The sequence below is a fragment of the Aedes albopictus genome, chromosome 1 (genome assembly GCF_035046485.1).
Source record: "Aedes albopictus strain Foshan chromosome 1, AalbF5, whole genome shotgun sequence".
In the NCBI taxonomy this organism is placed as follows: Eukaryota; Metazoa; Arthropoda; class Insecta; order Diptera; family Culicidae; genus Aedes; species Aedes albopictus.
Window position 1 is genome coordinate 115718194 of NC_085136.1, and position 20181 is coordinate 115738374.

The 20181-nt window shown below is 44.0% G+C and overlaps 2 protein-coding genes across 2 annotated transcripts; both read left to right on the top strand.

Moving 5' to 3' along the window:
• The first annotated feature begins 4456 nt into the window (after positions 1-4456).
• LOC109402808 (uncharacterized) lies at positions 4457-7916 on the top strand. The gene is made up of 2 exons (XM_062855077.1): positions 4457-7770; positions 7871-7916. The coding sequence occupies exons 1-2, from the start codon at positions 4457-4459 to the stop codon at positions 7914-7916; spliced, it is 3360 nt and encodes a 1119-aa protein (XP_062711061.1).
• A 24-nt stretch (positions 7917-7940) lies between these two features.
• Positions 7941-11089, top strand: LOC134285556 (uncharacterized). The gene is made up of 2 exons (XM_062846578.1): positions 7941-10847; positions 10912-11089. Exon 1 carries the CDS (start codon positions 7952-7954, stop codon positions 10451-10453), a length of 2502 nt encoding a protein of 833 aa, XP_062702562.1. The 5' UTR covers positions 7941-7951; the 3' UTR covers positions 10454-10847; positions 10912-11089.
• The last annotated feature ends 9092 nt before the right edge of the window (positions 11090-20181 follow it).

A 20181-nucleotide genomic window follows, 5' to 3' on the forward strand; every position in this document is an offset into this window, starting at 1 on the left:
ATCTAAGAAGTTCAACAACTCTTCAAATTAAAGTAGGATTAAACTCTATTAGAACTTCTTAAAATAATGTTGACAGAGTTTTTAGTTCAAATTTTAGTTTAGAGTTTTTGTTAGATTTACTTTCTGGTGAAACTTTCAACAGAATGTTCGAGAAATATCTCAGGATCCGCAAGTAGGAGGACTAAATGAAAATGTTTTTCGGATTTTAAGCCTTTAGATCAACTTACTTGCATATACCCAAGTAACACACATGTTATATAAAAGTTACGACAGCGCAAGTTTTGGTTGTATAGAAGTTTATTTTACGTTATTTCAACACAATGTTAGAATAACGTAAAATAAACTTCTATACAACCAAAACTTGCGCTGTCGTAACTTTACTATAACATGTGTGTTGCTTGGGTAGCCCAGTGGTTCCCAATATGACGTCACGGGCCACGAGAATTCATGAAGCACCGCAAGTGCTAAAAAGTAGAGCAAATGCTTTACGGATTATTTATCTCAAAGAGTAGTCTTGAACACAGATGGATTTCAAAAATCAGTGGTTTCCAATTCATGGTTATGGACCATGGATTGTTATTTCAGGGATTCTCCCGCGTGAAGCGAACAATGGCGAGATCGGGTGCTTATTCGGACACGTCGGTTGTGTAAATATTGAGCGATCACTCAACGCGAGTGTTCGATTGTCTGCTTTCCGCGTAAAGCGAACAATGTCACGGCGGCCAGCATGGCGAACAAACATCAAAAGGTCATATTACTTATCAAAGTGAATCCTGGCCCAACGATACCTTCCCTAATAACAAACACTCCTTCCTGCAGCCTTTGGTGGAGTCGCAGCGGTAAACGCGGTCCTTCACTTAACAAAGGTTGGTACTAATATTCCTTCCCTCTCCCAACCTGACTGCAAGGACGTGGCCGGCGCCGTTATTGTACTGTAAAAGAGAATCTCTGAAGCGTGCACAGTGAGAATGTTGACCACTCCCAGTCAATTATTCAGTTGATTCATTGCGCAACTGTCATTGGTTCGGGTCAATCACGGAGTAGCAACCATAGATATGTGCAGTCAGTCTAAGCTTAGCTAAGCTAAGCGAAGATTTATTTTCTGGTGAAACTTTCAACAGAATGTTCGAGAAATATCTCAGGATCCGCAAGTAGGAGGACTAAATGAAAATGTTTTTCGGATTTTAAGCCTTTGGATCAACTTACTTGAATATAGCCCAGTGGTTCCCAATATGACGTCACGGGCCACGAGAATTCATGAAGCACCGCAAGTGCTAAAAAGTAGAGCAAATGCTTTACGGATTGTTTATCTCAAAGAGTAGTCTTGAACACAGATGGATTTCAAAAATCAGTGGTTTCCAATTCATGGTTATGGTCCATGGATTGTTATTTCAGGGATTCTCAGGGAGTCCAGGTGGTAGCAGAGGCGTTTCAGGGGTTCTCAGGGGGTTTCTCGAGAGTTTCTGGGGTTCTCAGTGGATACCAGGGCGATTATACATAGGAGTGGTTCAGGTGGAGTTCCGGTAGGTCCAAGGGCGATCCATGAGGGCTCAGGGCGTTGCAGAGGTTCTCAGGAGGTTCCAGGGGGAGTACCAGAGGGTCCCAAAGTAATTTCAGGATGTTTCAGAGGATCTCAGGGGCGTTTCGAAGGGTCTCAGGGGGTATGAAGAGTATCTCAAGAGTCCTCATGAACGCTTCAGAGAAACGAAGAGCATCTGAATGGTCAAAATTTGGTCCACGTGGCTTATAAACCGTTTGCTCTACTTGGGAACCACTAAGCTTTGTAGCACCACTTTATTGGTAAGAAGTGATCATTGAAGACTTTTTGGGCCTTCGGCTTTTGAGAAATTGGCATGGCTCGAGACCACAGGTTGGGAACCACTGATTGCATAATCTGAAAAAAATAACATTTTCGTTTTCTTATCGCACTTCTCGATTTTTGAGAAATTGGCATGGCCCGTGACCCCAGATTGGAAGCCTCTGAGGTTTACAACACCAGTATATTGTAATAAGTACTACTGCAGAGTCTTAAGGACAAGGTAGTTGGAGTACACAGCTCAAATTTTCTCGAGCACAAATCTAGAGATCCGTCAAACAGATCTGGCTGAAAATGTAACTCAATGTTTACAGTGCGGAAGCAATCATCGAGTTCCATTTTCAGCCAGATACGTTTGACGGTTCTCTAGATTTGTGCTCGAGAAACTACCTTGTCCAGGCTTATCACTGCTTAATGTACTCAACGTGTATTCATAAAAAAAAATATAACAATAAACTGTGCGCATTTGCCTGCAAGCTCACTGCATACCTACTTCCTGTACCCAACTCTTGACCTCACCCATAGTCAAGTCACCTAGCTTTTTAAACGTGTATACAACTCGAGATATGAACAAAAGTTATAATGACGTAGGTACATTGCATTCAACAAGATAATGAAACAAAAAAAAACTGAGTTACACGGAGTCTGCGCACTAAAAGTGCTTCAAAATCATCGGGCTGCCATGCTTCATCCCCATTGCATTGCATTGTTTGCTCAGCAGACCAAACGTTTTCTTCCGCTATCTTGTCACTCTCTCTTTCACTTCAGCGAAAATAAAACCACCAAATCGTGCATTATGTGGTAATGGTTGATAATTTGCCACAATTTTCTAGGTTGACAAAAAAATGAAATCCCCAAGACAAAGCCCCCCAGTCAGCCCAGCCAGGCAAACAATACACCAAACTGCTCTGGGGAGCTGCAAACTGTTTCTTACTCGACACCACGAATTGATGATTAGGAGGGACCAGCGAAATGAGCACGCTCGTTTCTTCCCTGCGATTGTCTGATATCAACCAACCGTTATTATAACTAGAGCAAATGAGCACAACTTGCATGCCAGTCGGTGCAAACGGTGGTGATGCATGATGCGCCGGAACGCGGAGGGATGCTGTAGCTGAGCTGAGTAGAAGTGCATGCTTCCGAATGCGGAGTAGGAAAAGAAATGCTCTCACTTACGGACGGTGACGGCGGCACCGGCAAATGACCATCACACTGCGCTGCCACTGACTAGAGAAGTTGCTGGGCGTGGTTCCACCATTCATTGCATGGTGGTGTAGCCGCGCATTCCAACGAACTGGTTGGGTAGAAGGTACAGCGAAAAATCGCTACTACTCCGCAACTACGGTAATCCGACGACGGTGGACGAGAGCCGTGCGGAAGCGAAGATCAGTGAAAAAAATCTCATTATTTTATAAGGTTTTTAGATAGGAACTACTGTGGTCCCAATCAGTGGAGAAGCTGTTACATGTGGCCGTATGGCATACAGTGCCGTACAAAATAAGAGGGTCATTTGTTGCACATATAATGACCATGTCTTCTAGGCTCATTAGGGCATAGGGTTCCACTCCACGTTGTCGATGCGGTCAACGCGCAGCTCTTCAGGCAGTCCTTGCAGAAGTTGTCCAGAGGTTTCCATTCCCGGTACAGACCAGAATCTTTGTTGTTGCCACGACCGCAGCACCGGCAACCCGGCCTTCGACATCTGAAGATTCCCTCCATCAACGCTAGGCGCGCCACCGGACTTGACAGATAGATTTCAACACGACTGTAAGAAACCCTTGATCTATCGATGGCAATGTTTTGATCCAATGTGTGCGATGCATGAACGTGTTAATCGATGAACTCAATTTTGCTTAAATTTATGATTAAAAGTGAGATATTCGTGATTGTTATAAATAATTTAGTGCCTAACAGTCCTCTATTGAATTTCAGATTAAGGTCTCACTATTTGATGCTCTTAAAGTATCTTAAATTGATAGATTACTCTAACTTTGAATTGGTAGGTTAGTTTCTCAAAGATTATTGCTTTACTCGTAAACTAATGAGATCTTCTTCAGGTTAAATTTGTGATCTAAAATTCACATATATTCTTCAAATTAAAAATTAAAACTATTATACTATGGTAAGCTATTTAGGATACGAGTAATAGTGCCAAAACTATTATTTTAAACTATTATTTCCAACAGATACATTTTCGGTAACAATTGGATTATTTGTACCGCAACTTAGCATAATAATGCACTATTAAATGTAAGTAACATTAATGTTATCGCTATCGAACATAACTGAAATGGATAAATCTCTTTCAGCTTGAAGCATACACTAATAAAACTGCTATCAAGAATAGTGCTAAGTTTGTTTGAAGCAACAAACTTCAAGATTTAATACGATATGGATGCCCAGCACCAAACAGCCACCCCGCCACCACGACCTGGATACAGTTGCGTTGCCTGTAAGCGCCCGGATTCGGCCGATAATATCGTAGCCTGCGATACATGTAGTCTCTGGTGGCATTACACATGCGCCGGAGTCACCGATTCGGTAAGAGATCAGGAGTGGACTTGCAGGAGATGTCTTCCAGTTCCCACGGTACCACAGTCGGTACGATCCACTACGTCGAGTCGCAGAGCCATCCTCCAAATGAAACGGCTGGCTGAGCAGCAAGAACTAGAGAGAAAGCAGCTGGAATTGGAGAGGAAACAGTTGGAACTTCAGAAGAAGCACTCGCAGGAGAAATTCGATCTGGAAGAGACGTTAGCGGAAGAGGAAGACAATCGTAGTGTCAGAAGCCGCGTGATCGAGATTGAGTCTCGAGAGAAGCAGGTATCCACATGGATTGATCAGCATACCCCCGCAACCAACCAACCGGTCGTCCCAGCTTCGCATGTAGCAGCGCTTACTGAGCTTCCACAGCCGATGCAGCCGCTGATCAACAATCTACCGGATGAGGAACAAGGAGCTGTAGGAGGATATCATTGTTTGAGACAGCCAGACCTCCAGAAAGCTACCACGCCCACCGATGAAGTGACGATCGAGCGAGCTGTGCAATCAGGTTTTCAACGACTGCAGCAGCAGCTGGCACAGTGCCAACAACAGCCAGAACCGACACTTGCACAGATTCAAGATCTGGAGGCACAATTGCAGAGATTTCGGATTCAACTACAGCAGCGAAACCAGTCAACTCCTCTCAAGCTACCTGTGCCAAGCACGAGTAAAGGTGCGATTCCCAAAGCGCAATGTATAACGCAGACGAACAGGACGCGAGAACCAGTTGAGAAGCAGACAGATCCTCTTGTAGATCAGCACGGCAGAGACACTGTTCCTCTAGCTAAATCAGTTCCGATGGCAGCTCCATTAGAGCAATCGCGACAGGTAATATTCTCGAATCGTTCTGCCAGCAATCTGATTTCAAACGAGCAACCGCGTTCCCATCAAGCGCGATCGGATCTTCTTCCACATGAAACAGATTCATACGAGCAGCCGCGTACGCTTCACGCGCCCTCGAACATTCTTCCTCCAGGATCGGATCCATTCAGACAGCAGCACTCGGCGCAGTTCAACTACTACGATGCTCCAGGCAATTCGAGCTCACTTGCGCAGCCGCAGGTCTATTCTGCACCGTCGAGTTTCCCAGCTGTATTACCGACCGCCGTTCTACGTCGACCATCCCAAGAACAACTCGCTGCAAGACAGGTGATGCCACGCGATCTGCCCGAGTTCTCAGGTGACCCAGAAGAATGGCCGATATTCTTTAGCAGTTTCACTAACTCCACGGCCGCTTGTGGGTTCAGTAATGTGGAGAATCTCGCCCGCCTGCAACGCTGCCTGAAAGGTAGCGCCTTGAAGTCAGTGCGATACTATCTCCTATCACCTGACTCCGTTCCGGATGTGATGGACACACTACGAACGTTGTATGGACGCCCGGAGGTTATTATCAACAGGCTTATTCGAACCGTGCGCGAGACGCCAAATCCCAAGTCCGAGAGATTGGACTCCCTAATTGACTTCGGAATGTCCGTCAGAAACCTGACCCAACATCTGGTTGCAGCCGGCCAGCAAGCGCACCTGGCGAACCCGGCGCTGCTTCAAGAATTAGTTGAAAAACTACCAGCCAACGTGAAACTGCAGTGGGCGCAGCATTTGTCATTTCGCCCTGATGCAAGTTTGCGGAATTTTAGCGATTTTATGTCAACAATAGTTGAGTCGGTTAGCAAAGTGGTTATTTTTTCCGGCGGACAGCAGGACAAGTCGCGGAGCAAAGACAAAAGTTTCGTCCATGCACACGCTGAGCAACCAACATCGGGTAACGCAGTGAAAGACAAAACGGAGCAGGATAAAGTTTGTCTATTCTGCGGAAAAGCTGGTCATCGGATGAAAGACTGCACTAAGTTCCAAAAACTCGCAGTGGACGATCGATGGAAAAATGTGCAGATGCTGAAGGTTTGCAGAACTTGTCTTAATCTACACGGGCGACGCACGTGCCGCATTTCAAGTCGATGTGGGATAGACGGTTGCCAATTCCGTCACCATCAACTGCTACACCAGAAGAGCGAAGAAATCACCAAGAAGACGCCGGAAGTCAGGAGGACAGAAGATCATGCACACCACCATCATGAGCAGTCCATTCTGTTCCGCATCATTCCCATAAAAATCCATGGGGCTACAAAATCCGTCAATGCGTTTGCCTTTTTGGACGAAGGCTCTTCCGCAACGCTCGTCGAGCGCAGCTTAGCTGAAGAACTTGGGATTGAAGGTCCAAACGTCCCGCTCTGTCTCAAGTGGACGGCAAATATGACAAGAAACGAGGAAGAATCGCAGGTAGTATCATTGGAGGTATCTGGAGTTGATCAGAAGAATCGGCTCCACCTAGTGAACGTCCGCACCGTAGAAAGTTTGAACCTACCAACTCAAACGCTCCGCTTCGATGAACTTCAAAAGGACCACCCTCATCTGAAAGGGCTTCCAATCCATAACTACGAGAACGCTACTCCTAAGCTTCTTGTAGGCCTTCGAAATTTGCAGTTTGCAGTACCGCTGAAAGTCAAACAAGGACGAAGCGGTGTCATAGCGACCAAAACGCGTTTGGGATGGTGCGTATACGGCAGTCTGGACGAGGTTGAAAACAACGCGGAGTTCAGCTACCACGTGTGTGAATGTGAAGCCGAAGAGAAGCTGGAGCAACTAGTTAAAGAATACTTCAATGCTGAAGACTGTGGAGTACGCCATCAGGATATCCTGGAGTCCGATGCCGAAACGCGAGCACGGAAGATCATGGAAGCGACGACACGCAGGATAGGAAACCGTTTTGAAACCGGGCTTGTGTGGAAGACAGACATCGTGGAGTTTCCTGACAGCTTTCCGATGGCGTTACGCCGTCTGCAGTGCCTCGAGAGGCGCATGGATAAAGACCCACTTCTAAAGGAGAACATCCACCGTCAAGTGCAGGAATACCAAGAAAAGGGCTTTGCACACCTAGCAACAGAAGACGAGCTTGCCGAGGCAGATCCCAGGCGGATCTGGTATCTTCCGTTAGGAGCAGTCTACAACCCCAAAAAACCGGGGAAGGTGCGATTAATCTGGGACGCAGCGGCAAAAGTAGACGGGATCTCGTTGAACTCCCTTCTGCTACCCGGCCCGGACCTTCTCGTATCGTTGGTATCGGTGCAGTTTCTTTTCCGTCAATATCCAGTCGCCGTCAGTGGAGACATCAAAGAGATGTTCCACCAGACGAGAGTTATCGAACGTGACCGACCTTCTCAAAGCTTCCTGTTCCGCAGCAACCCGTTACAAAAGCCAGACGTCTATATAATGGACGTGTTAACCTTCGGAGCAGCCAGTTCTCCAACGTCAGCTCAATTCGTTAAGAACCGAAATGCACAGAAGTTTGCCGACGAGTTCCCGAGAGCTGCTGATGCCATAATCAAACGGCATTACGTCGACGATTATCTCGACAGGTTTGAGACAATCGACGAGGCGAAGACGGTTTCTGGCGAGGTGAAATGGATCCATGCACAAGGAGGCTTCGAGATCCGAAATTGGTCGTCTAACCAAAAGGCAGTACTGGATCACTTGGGAGAAGCTCCGAAGCAGGAAACGATAGATTTGTTGCAGTCGAAAACGGAGCGTGTGCTGGGAATGCTGTGGAGCACAAGAGAGGACGTACTATGCTTCTCTACAGTCTTCAAGGACGAAATGGCGACACTGATTGAAACGGGAACGAAACCGACTAAACGCCAGGTACTCAAATGTATCATGAGTCTGTTTGACCCGTTAGGCCTACTGGCGTGCGTCCTAGTACACGGAAAGATAATAATGCAGAGTATCTGGCGTAGCGGCATCAAATGGGATGAGTGTATCGACGAAAACATCTACGAAGAATGGACTAAATGGATTGGCTTGTTGGACGACGTGAGCACTATAAGAATACCTAGGTGCTACTTCCAGAATGCGAGTGTGGACCTGTACCGTTCTTTGGAAGCACACGTTTTTGTCGACGCAAGTGAAGTTGCATACGCAGCTGTAGTTTACTTCCGTATTGTCCACCAAAATGGAACAGGAACATGCGCTTTAGTGTCGGCGAAAACAAAGGTGGCCCCACTAAGGTACATCTCCGTACCACGGTTGGAGTTGATGGCGGCTGTCCTGGGGGTTAGATTATACTCCTTCGTGCGCGACAACCATTCTCTCAAAATCAATCGAGCGATCTACTGGTCCGACTCTGAAGTTACCCTAGCTTGGATCCGCTCGGAACATCGGAAGTACCGTCCGTTTGTAGCCTGTCGCGTTGGTGAAATACTGTCGTCGACCAATGTGAACGATTGGAGACATGTTCCCAGCAAGATGAACGTTTCAGACGAGGCCACTAAATGGACAAACGGGCTGTCTCTTGAAACGTCAAGCCGCTGGTTCAATGGCCCAGCATATCTGCAACTGCCGGAGAATGAGTGGCCCAAATCGAAAAGATCAATTGTAACTACTGATGAAGAGTTGAGGGCGTGCTATCTACATCAAGAGACCTACGTTCTACACTCGCCCATAGACTACAGCCGATTTTCCAACTGGAACCGACTGCTGCGCTCAATAGCGTATGTGATCCGTTTTGGAACTCCTCGTAAACGGAACACTTCGGGAAAAAGAATTGATCACCTTTTAACACATGAAGAATTGAAGGTGGCCGAGATTCTGCTGTGGAAATTGGTACAATCAGAAGCATATCCGGATGAGATTGCGATTCTCTTGAAAAATCGGACTCTACCGGTGGACAAACAACTAGTTCTGGATAAGTCAAGTCCACTTTGGAGTCTCACACCTATGCTTGACGAAAATGGGATTCTTCGCATCGATAGCCGCATTACAGCAGCCCAAGGAGTAGCAGAAGACCTAAAGTTTCCAATTATATTACCTAGGAAGCATTCGGTTACCAGTCTAATCGTGAACGATTACCATCGGAAGTTCCGGCACGGGAATTCTGAGACGGTGGTGAACGAAATACGACAGCGATATTATGTTGCTCATCTGCGCACCGTCGTTAAAGGACTCGAGAAGAGATGTCAATGGTGCAGAGTATATAAGGCCAAGCCATCGACGCCAAGAATGAGCCCTCTTCCGGAAGCACGTTTATCACCTGGTGTCCGCCCGTTCACATACATCGGAGTCGATTATTTCGGACCAATCCTGGTGAAAGTGAATCGATCCGTATCTAAACGCTGGGTGTGCTTGATCACGTGCCTCACAATCCGCGCTGTGCATGTGGAGGTTGCATATGACCTTTCGACGAAGTCTTGTATTGCCTGTCTACGCCGCTTTGTTTGTCGCAGAGGAGCACCAAAGGAAATATATTCAGATAATGGACGGAACTTCACCGGAGCGAATCGTGTGCTGAGAGATCAAATCCACCAAATCGAACGGGAAGCAGCTACGACCTTTATCAGCACGGAGACGAAGTGGTTCTTCATTCCGCCATCGTGCCCTCACATGGGTGGGTCATGGGAGCGAATGGTTCGTTCCATCAAAACAGCCATGACCAGTCTTCCGCAAGATGAGAAACTCAACGACGAGGGATTGCTGACGGTATTAGCGGAGGCTGAAGCAATCGTTAACACCCGGCCCCTTACCTACCTACCGTTGCAGTCGGCTGAACAAGAAGCATTAACGCCCAACCATTTCATTATGGGATGTTCAGGCGGAGCTACACAACCATTTATGGCGAAAAAGGACTACGTGAGCGACATCTACGCATCCTGGGACCTGATTCAACGACGGACTAACCATTTCTGGAAAAGATGGATCCTGGAATACCTGCCTACACTTACTAAGCGTACAAAGTGGTTTGGAGAAGTGAAGCCCCTCGAAATTGGAGATCTGGTCGTTGTAATCGATGATACCAGAAGGAATGGCTGGGTACGCGGACGTGTTGTAGAGGTGGCTACAGGCAGAGATGGCAGAGTTAGGCAGGCGATGATTCAGACACCTGGTGGACTATTCCGGCGGCCTGTTTCAAAATTAGCTGTGCTGGACGTAGCAGGACGCAGTGAGGCTACTGGGCCCATACATCCTCACGGGGAGGGGGATGTTGCCACGACCGCAGCACCGGCAACCCGGCCTTCGACATCTGAAGATTCCCTCCATCAACGCTAGGCGCGCCACCGGACTTGACAGATAGATTTCAACACGACTGTAAGAAACCCTTGATCTATCGATGGCAATGTTTTGATCCAATGTGTGCGATGCATGAACGTGTTAATCGATGAACTCAATTTTGCTTAAATTTATGATTAAAAGTGAGATATTCGTGATTGTTATAAATAATTTAGTGCCTAACAGTCCTCTATTGAATTTCAGATTAAGGTCTCACTATTTGATGCTCTTAAAGTATCTTAAATTGATAGATTACTCTAACTTTGAATTGGTAGGTTAGTTTCTCAAAGATTATTGCTTTACTCGTAAACTAATGAGATCTTCTTCAGGTTAAATTTGTGATCTAAAATTCACATATATTCTTCAAATTAAAAATTAAAACTATTATACTATGGTAAGCTATTTAGGATACGAGTAATAGTGCCAAAACTATTATTTTAAACTATTATTTCCAACAGATACATTTTCGGTAACAATTGGATTATTTGTACCGCAACTTAGCATAATAATGCACTATTAAATGTAAGTAACATTAATGTTATCGCTATCGAACATAACTGAAATGGATAAATCTCTTTCAGCTTGAAGCATACACTAATAAAACTGCTATCAAGAATAGTGCTAAGTTTGTTTGAAGCAACATTTGTGTTAGTTTCAATGATGATGATAATGATTATGATGATAATTGTGTACACACCATCATGGCAAAGAAAACCTTTGACTGCTGCTTCTCTCCGCTTTCGAAAACGTCCTAAACGTGCCAAATCACTTTTCACCTTGTCAGCGTACCTTGGTCAGTGTGATCTGTGCCGCTTTGCACCATCCGGATAGATCTTGTGAACTCAATCTTTGTAACTCGTCGTAGAGTGCAACAAGTTCGTGGCTATCAATCTTTGTCGCCACACACGCGTTGAAGAAAAGCTGTTTCTTGGGAACGGCACAGCAGTTCAAATTTCCTCGCAATCCGCTTCTTCCAGGTGGCGTTTCTTCTCCCTAAATTGATGGGTCTGTGGTTTCCGCTTCCGTCGTCGGGTACCTTGCTGAAGCATCACCGCTGGCGCTGCGTTCTTCTCCTCCAAAATCGCTCTTTTTATTCCTGTTTGGATCCATTCCTGCAACCAGTGATTAGACCTATTGTGACATTACCCGTATCCTTAGTGTAGTACATGTTGCATTACTCCATTGCAAAAGAAGGCAATAAAAAGTCGATTTTGATAAGTTTTTGTTTTGTTCTCTCAGGACTTTCAAAACTATCAAATTTGATAATAAGATCGCTATCTCCGAATGATTTCGGGGAGAAAACTCAGAAGGAATTCCAGGAGGAACCTTAAAAGAAACTCCTGGAGGAATCCACACACTAAGATCAGCTCGGTATTTCTCCCATCTTTTTACTGAGTTCTCAACAGCAGATTTAACTCGGTACGCTCGGTTATCTTTTTTGCTGAATACTCTGTAAATGAGTTAACGAGTTCTGCAAATGAACTGTCAAAAATTACAGATGAACGGTAAATATCGTTACTGATGAACGGTAAATATTGATAACCGAGTGTACCGAGATAAATCTGCTGTTGAAAACTCAGTAAAAAGATGAAAAAATTGCAGAACTCAGCGAAAATTTTACTGAGCTGGAAAATCAAAATCTTAGTGTGCATGAAGAAAATTCTGAGCTAATCTCAGCAGTAACTGCTGTATTTTTTACAGATACCTTTGCAAGGATGCAACGACGAATTCCTTCAAGAATTTTTCCATAGCTTCCTTCCTTTCATATTTTTTCCTACAGACATTCGTCCAGGAATTTGTTAAGAAAGCTTTCCTGGGATTTCCTAAGGAATTCCTCATGGGATTGCTTCCGAGATTCCTGCAGGTTTTCCTTCAAGAATTCCTCCAGGAATTCACCCGGGAATATTCTCTGTGTTTCTTCCAGGAGCAACTCCAGGGATTATTTAAAAAAAAATCTTCCAAGGATTGCCCCAGGAACACTTTTAATAATTCCTTAAGGAGCTCCTTGCAGGAAGGATTCCATCTGCAATTTCTTTAGGATTGATACCTGGGATTCCTTTAGGAATTTCTTCAGAGATTACTGTCGTTCGGGGTAACATTGGTCCGTCGATCCCACGGATTGAATGTCAAGTCAGAGAAACCGACGGTGGATGCAAAGTATCTTAGAATCATGTATCCTGATAGATAAGTACACAATATGCATTCCCATCGTATTCTAAACGTGCGTAATAGTGGCCAAATGTCATCCCGCTTCGGCCCAGTGACACCCCGCACGACGGTACTCCAGGAATTATTCCAGGGATTTCACTGGGAATAGCTGCTGGGATTCCCCTAAAAATTCATCCAGAGATTAATTCAGAAATGGCTTTAGAGATTCCTTCAAGATTTCTAGAGATTCCTCCAGGAGTATTGCTAGAGATTCATCCGTTAAGGTCTTCCAGGGAATCCTCCAAGAACTTCTGCAGGGCTTTACTCGGGAGTTCCTTCTGTGATTCTTTCTGGGACAACTTATTTTAAAAAATCCTCCAAAGATTCTCCCAGGAACTCTTTTTAGGGTTCCTCCAGGAATTCCTCATTGTATTTTTAAGGAACTCTTCCAGGAATTGATTCAGTACTTCCTCAAGAAACTGTTTGGAGATTCCCTTAGTAGTTCCTCTTGAAATTGCTTCCGGAATTCCTTCTCGAGTTTCTACAGAAACTCTTCTAAGGATTCCTTCCAAATTTGTCCACGAATTCCATCAGCAATTTCTTCAGGAAATATTTCTGATATTCCTCTACAAATTCCTTAAGCGATTCCTCCTGAAATTCCGCTAGAAATTCCTCGAGAGATTTCACCAGGAATTCCTCCGGAGATTGCTTTAGAAATTCTTACAGACATTTTTCTAGAATATCCTCAAAGAATTCCTACAAGATTTTTTTCAGAGATTCTTTTAAGTAATCCTCCGGAGGTTTCTTAATGCATTTCTTCGGGACTTCCTCCAGGCATTCATTCAGAGATTCTTCCAGTAATGAATCCGGGGTTTTTTCAAGAATTCCTGCAGAGATTTATCCAGGAATTCTTCAAGGAATTCCTCCAAGGATTTTTTCCAGAGACTCCTACAGGAATTCCTCCCAAGATTTCACCAGGAATCACTTCAGGGAATCCTCCAAGAATTCCACCACGAATTCTGCTAGGCGTTCTTCAAGGATATTTCCCAGGCATACTTCCAGGGGTTTCTCCTTGGATTCTTGCAGAGATTCCTCCAGGAATTTCTTCAGGGATTTTTCCAGGGATTTCTTTAGAAATTCGTTCGAGGATTTCTTCAGGACTGTGACTCCAGAATATAATGTTATTGTGATCAATTTCATCGTGTTGCGTTTAGTTATAAGAGCTAGTAGGTACATATTTGCTAAGGGTGCTTTCAACCCCCCCCCCCCCTCCCCATACCCCACACCCCCCGCCGACCGAAAAGCTGCCCTTGCCTGAAGGAATTCTAAGAGGAACCTTCGAAGGAAGCCTAGGAGGAATCTTCGAAGAAATTACAAGAGAAATTGTTGCAGAAATCTTATGAGGAATCACCGAAAGTATTCCGCGAGGAATACTCGAAGGAATTTCAAGAGGAAGCCCCATAGGAAGTAATAAGGAATCCCCGAAGAAATTCAAAAAGGAATCCCCAAGGAAACTCTAGGAAGAATCCCCGAATTGTAGGAGGAATTTCCGAAGGAATTTTGGGAGAATAATACTTGGTGATAAATTCAAAAAGGAAACCCCGAAGGAATTCCATGAAGAACTTAAGGAATTCCAGGAGGAATCTCCGAAAAAAATAAAGAGGAATCTTCACAGTAATTCCAAGAGGAAACTCAAAAGTAATTCTAGGAGGAGTTCCCGTAGAAATTTTAGGAGGAATACCCGAAGGCCTCTAAGAGGATACCCTGAAGGTATACCCGGAGGAATTCACGACGGAATATCAAGAGGAATCCCCGAAAGAATTTCAGAAGTAATCCATGAAGAACGCCCAGGAGGAATCCCCAAAGAAATTCCAGAAAAAATTTTCAAAGGAATTCCTCAAAGGATTCCTAGGCGGAATCATTGAAAAAAATTCTAGAGTAATCGACGAAGAAATTCCATAAGGGGCCGTTCATAAACCACGTAGACTTTTTGTGGGGAGGGGGGAGATCTGGCCAAAGTTTACGCTCCATACATAATTTTTTTATGGACGAAAGTCTACGAGGGGGGATGGGGGTGGTCTGTGATGGTCTAATTTTGGTCTACTTTTAGTCTAATTTTAGTCTAATTTTGGTTTATGAACAGCCCCTAAGGAACCCCTGGATGTAAATTTTAGGAGGAATCCCCGGTGGAATTTCAGTAGGAATCCTCGCAGTAATTTCTAGAGGAAATCCCGAAAGAATTCCAGCGCGAATTCCAAAGGAATTCCAGCAATAATCCACAAAGAAATTCCACCAGAACTCTCCAAAGGAATTCCAGAAGGAATACCCGAAAATATTTAAGGAAGAATCCCCAAAGGTAGTCCAGGACAAATCCTCGGAGGAATTCCATTAGGAATCGCCGAAGTTATTCCAAGAGGAATCACCGAAGGTATTCCAAGAGGATTCACCAAAGCAATTACAGGTTGAATCCACGACTGATAATCCGTCGGAAATCCCGAAGGAATTTCAGGAGAAACTCATGACAGAATATCAGGAGAAATCCCCGAAAGAATTTCAGAAAGAATTCTCAAAGGAAGTTTAGGAGGAAACACCGAAAGAAAATCTAGGAAGAATCCCCGACGGAATTTCAAGAGGAAACCTCGAGAGAATTTTAGGCGAATTTCCCGATAGAATTCTAAGATGAATCTCCGAAGATATTTCAGGAGGAACTCTCGAAAGAATTCCGGAAGGAATTCTCGAAGGATTTTCAGCGGAATCTTTTAAAGGTAATCTTTCCGGGTAGGGGGAAGGATTTGCAGGTGGTTTCCCCTAGAAAATCTCTGGAGGAATTCCAGAAGAAAATCCTGGAGGATATATTGTAGAAACTTAATGAAGTATCCTTCAAGAATATCCTAAAGGTATGCCTAATTTTAATCCTAAGGAAATTATTGAAGGAACTCATACAAGATTTCCGAAAGGAACTCCTGTAGGAATTACTGAATGAGCTTCTGTTGAAATCACTGATGTAACTCCTGGAGGCATTCATGAGTCCTCCTGGAAAAATCTCAATCTACAATCTGAAAGAACCCCAGGAGCAATCCATGGAAGAACTCCTGGAAGAATCCCTAAAGGAACTGCACGAGAAATCCACTAAGGATACTCGAGTAATCTTAGAAGGAACTATTATATAGGAACCACTGAATAAACTTCTGGGGGAATCCCAGACTTCTTCTGGAGGAATACTTGGACCATCAAATAAAATTCTCTGAAGGAACTCCTGGAGAAATTTCTGAAGGAACTTCCGTAGGAATTCCTGAAGAAATTCAGGATTAAGCTCTGAAGAAACATCTGCAAGAATCCCTGAAGCCCCTGGAGAAATCTCTGATGGAACTCCTAGACTAATTTCTAAAGAGCTCCTGCAAGAATTTCCGAAGAAACTTCTTACGGAATTCTTGATGGATCTCCTGGAGACATTTATGAATGATCCTGAAAAAATCTCTGAAGGGACTTCTGGAAAGATACCTGAGTTAACTTCTATAGAAATAGAAACTTCTGAAGGAATTTCTAATAAACACCTGGAGGCATCCTCCAAGCTTCCACGAGGCATCCCGAATTTATTTTAAGTAGAATCCCCGAAAGAATTTCAGGATATTCCAGAAGGGAGGCTAGAAGGAATTCCTGTAGGAACCCTTGATGAAACTCCCGGAGTGATCTTTGAAGGATCTCCTTGAGTGATCTCTACAAAATGTCAGGAGAAATCCCTTCTTGAAATTCTAGAGGAATTTCTGAAGGATCTTCTGGAGGAATCTCTGAGGAAACTCCTGGACTAGTTGCTGAAGAAACTTCTGTGGGCATTGGACGGTGTGTAGTGTCTTTTAAATTTGAGGCTTTGATCGATGACAAGCTGAACTATGGTATCCACATGGTATATGCCTGCAAAAGCGCAAGTATGGCGATTATGGCATTATCGAAGATAATGTCAAATAATTTGGCAATAGTAAAAAGCAAGCTGCTGATGGCTGTAGCGTTTTGTTGACTCAATTGTTGATGCATTTTTTTTTCTTTTAAAATACGGAATGTGAAAATGTTATAAAAAAGCTGCTTTGTGAGGATAGCTTTTTGGCTTCCCTGGCAGGACAGCTCAACGATAAATGGTTTCAGCTCCGAAAGCGTTTGTTAGGGATGAAAAATGTAAATGCCCTGCCCTGTTTCGCGGTTCTTGCTGAGACGCACTCAAATTGGGTTGGGCTGACTTGGGTTTGATCGACTTGATGATCTATACCCAAAACGTGTAGTCTAATGCTAAATATTTTATAGGAACAAAAGCCACAAATTGATGAACGAGGCCACCCCACAAAAAGAAGCATTATGAATAATCGACGACGCACCCACTTTTTTCTCATATGCGTCAGTATTTTCAATACGTCTCAGTAGATTAATAGCTTTATTTTCTTCTCTGTAGCGACTGCACGATTTATGCTCTAGTCTTACATATATTTACGTACATACATAACTACATCATTCGCGTCGTTTGTACAATCGTGTACAGGTATAATTACTTCACTTCGCAGTCAGTACGTCGTTACGATTATGACGCTCTGCTTTCTTCCTCGTTTGCACATTATATCTATTCATCTCTTTTGAGGGGACGAAATTGCCGACTCTGCTGTGAACGAATTAAAAAAAATGCGCCGCATAAGAACAAATACACACAATAGTTGCTAGTTGATACTATGGCTTTCAATCACTTTACATATGCGTTGTATTTTAAATTCTGCATGATATCATTCCATTTCCTTTTAAATCATATAATAACGTAGAACGAGCTCACCGCTGCTTAAGTATCCATCTAGAGTGCATTTATAAGATAGTGGCATCATGTTTTCCTTTTGACTCGTTTGGTACGGGAATTTATGTGCATCTGGCAGATGATCGCTGTTCCAATATTGACATTGATGCTACATACTTGAGTCACTCTACAGCTACATAAATCTAAAGAAATCACTCAAAGGGGTATTTCCCTCTTTCTAAATTTTGGTTAAAAATAAATACTAACTAACTAACTACATAAATCTATCGCGTTAGCATCGCCACTGTTGTTGGAAGAAATTCACCAAAAGCAAAATCAATCATTCCATCATAAAACTGCATTCCGCGCTCGAAGCAAATAATCTAATTTTACAATTAAAACACTCGCGCAAGCCGTCCATTATGCAGCGCTTCAAGAGCTTATCTAATCCCACCGAGGAGGGCACTCACCGCCACGCCGCTTCGGGGCAATTAAAGTGATCTGCATGCCATCGTCGGCTGCTGCGGGCGTCCTCCATTGCACTGCCAAGCATCACGAGATGTAGAAAACTGTGCCACCCACCATCATCACCGTTCCGTCGAAGTCATTATGCGTGATCGGGCGATTGCGATTGCGATCGCTCCTGGGTCGGGTGGCAAAACAGAAGCACTCAGCGCGGGTATTAGGATCAATATTTAAATTGCAACGCGTCGTCGGTGATTGACAATTAAGGTATTGATTTTGAGGAATGCAGTGGTATCTCTAGGCTGCCGCTCCGGTCGGCAATGGGACCTACTCCAGATGATTACCGGGGTAATTTGTACCTGAGTATTGACCAATCTGTAGCAGTAGCAAATTGTGGTTGACGACACTGATCGGGTTGCCCTCAGGGTAGACTTAATCATTGCGCCGCCTTTTGGTATGGAAGAGTGTTCCGACAGATGATGTTGCTCAATTCATAATTCTCCGTTTATTTAATTGGTTAAATGGTACTCATTTAACGATTATTATAGTTTGTACATAAATTAATTTGAGTAATATTGAGTCATTAAACGGTTAGGCTTGAGGCAAAGTTTTCTTAGAATCGAGATATTGCAATCAAGTGTCTAATTAAAACCAATTTAACGATATGTAGTTGAACCAACATGCACGCGACTTCAAGTATAATCAGTTTGGAAATTCAGTATACTGGATTATCAAACTTACTCTACCTATCCGAGCACTCTTGTAGCAACGCACGTCATACTAACATTCCTTCCCTATCTGGATGACCGTAACTGCCGTAATTCTGCAAAGTGATGTAAGCGACATTGGCAATTTCAATACATTTTTGGTAATTATGCTGACCACACTTGGTCAATCTCAAACTATTCTTCCATAGATGCTAAATTACGACTAGAACTTACACCGTTCTTTAAACGATCGATCGATCGATCAATTCTGACTATACATGTCAATGGTTGCTCCTCCGTGATTGATCTGAACTGGTACCAGTTGCACTGAGATCCAACTGAATAAGGGGCTGGGACATTCCACTTATTCTCAAAGTGCAATTTTAGCAGCTCATGCATATTTGATCAATAATGGCGCCGGCCAAGTCCTGATAGTCAGCTGGGAAGGGAAAGGAATGTTAGAGTGTACTGGTTGTTGCTACTAGAGACCGAGAGCACTCTGCGTCCCCACAACCCGCACGGACTGGGGTAGGGTAACCTGGGGTAATACGCACCCCCGGGGCAAAACGCCCTCACGTTATTTCATTATATAAGTGAAGTTCCATTCAATACAAGCAAACTAGACGTAAAGCTGAGCCGGACAAGCCCAAGAATGCAAAGAATATTCGAATGAAAAGCGTGGAAAACGATGATTTTCCACATTTGGAAAGATTGTCTAATTTGGAGCGCACACAATTTAAGCAATTGCGCGCTGATTATATGGAATCAACTTATTAACTACCATCCGCCTCCTACTCCTTCCATTTGCTGCCGTAAATATTAAGATGGAGCCGCCTGGTATTTCATTAGAATTTAAAGCGGAAAATGCCAGAGGTCGTATTGCCCCACCTCAAGGTGCGTTTTGCCCCCAACAGTTTTTCAGCACCCAAAACGTAACACTTTTTTAAATTGATAATTTGATTCGGTAATATTGATATCACGCGGACCAAAAGTTGGCGTCTCTTAGTAAAATAAGTAAACAAACTTTCAAAACGCAAGACACCCATAAAATCATCTTAATTTTAGCTATAGGGCCACGTTTGCTTAGGGGGTGCATATTACCCCACCTTCCCCTATTTGTTAGACGGAAAGGATGGGAGATCTGGGAGTCACCGTTGGGTCGGTGATGCGATCCATGGATAGGGGGTTTATTTATAGTGTACCAGTGTACGTAAGGTGATAGATTGTGTGGTGAATGAGGTGAATAAGGTCAAGCGGCACAGCACGCTTTGGTTGCATAACTTGTAGGCGTTATATACACTGTGCTGTAAGTGGAAATTGGAAGGGAGGGAAACGACTTTTTTTTTCAATTCGTTTCTGGTTCTAGCGATGGCTATGAACATATGAATATACAGGAGTTGTATATGTAGAGAAGAGAGAGCGAGAGAAAGTGGATAGAAAGATACAAAGTAGGATGAAAAGGACGGGCCAGGGATTGAACCCATGACCTTCTGCATACGAACCAGAAGCGGTAGCCACTAGACCACCAACCCCGTTCTTTAGACCACAGAGAACAGACATCCAAGTCTAGTTCCGAAACTGTGTAAGGAATTTAACGACCATTTGAAATCGGCAACACAAGTGGCAATAGCGTGGCGCTG

What these genes read in the sequence shown, in the direction of transcription:
- LOC109402808 (XM_062855077.1), top strand. Translation starts at nt 4,457, where the DNA reads ATGAAACGGCTGGCTGAGCAGCAAGAACTAGAGAGAAAGCAGCTGGAA. An exon ending in GTCGACGATTATCTCGACAG is followed by an intron (nt 7,771 to 7,870) that starts GTTTGAGACAAT and finishes TCTAACCAAAAG; the next exon opens with GCAGTACTGGATCACTTGGG.
- LOC134285556 (XM_062846578.1), top strand. Translation starts at nt 7,952, where the DNA reads ATGCTGTGGAGCACAAGAGAGGACGTACTATGCTTCTCTACAGTCTTC.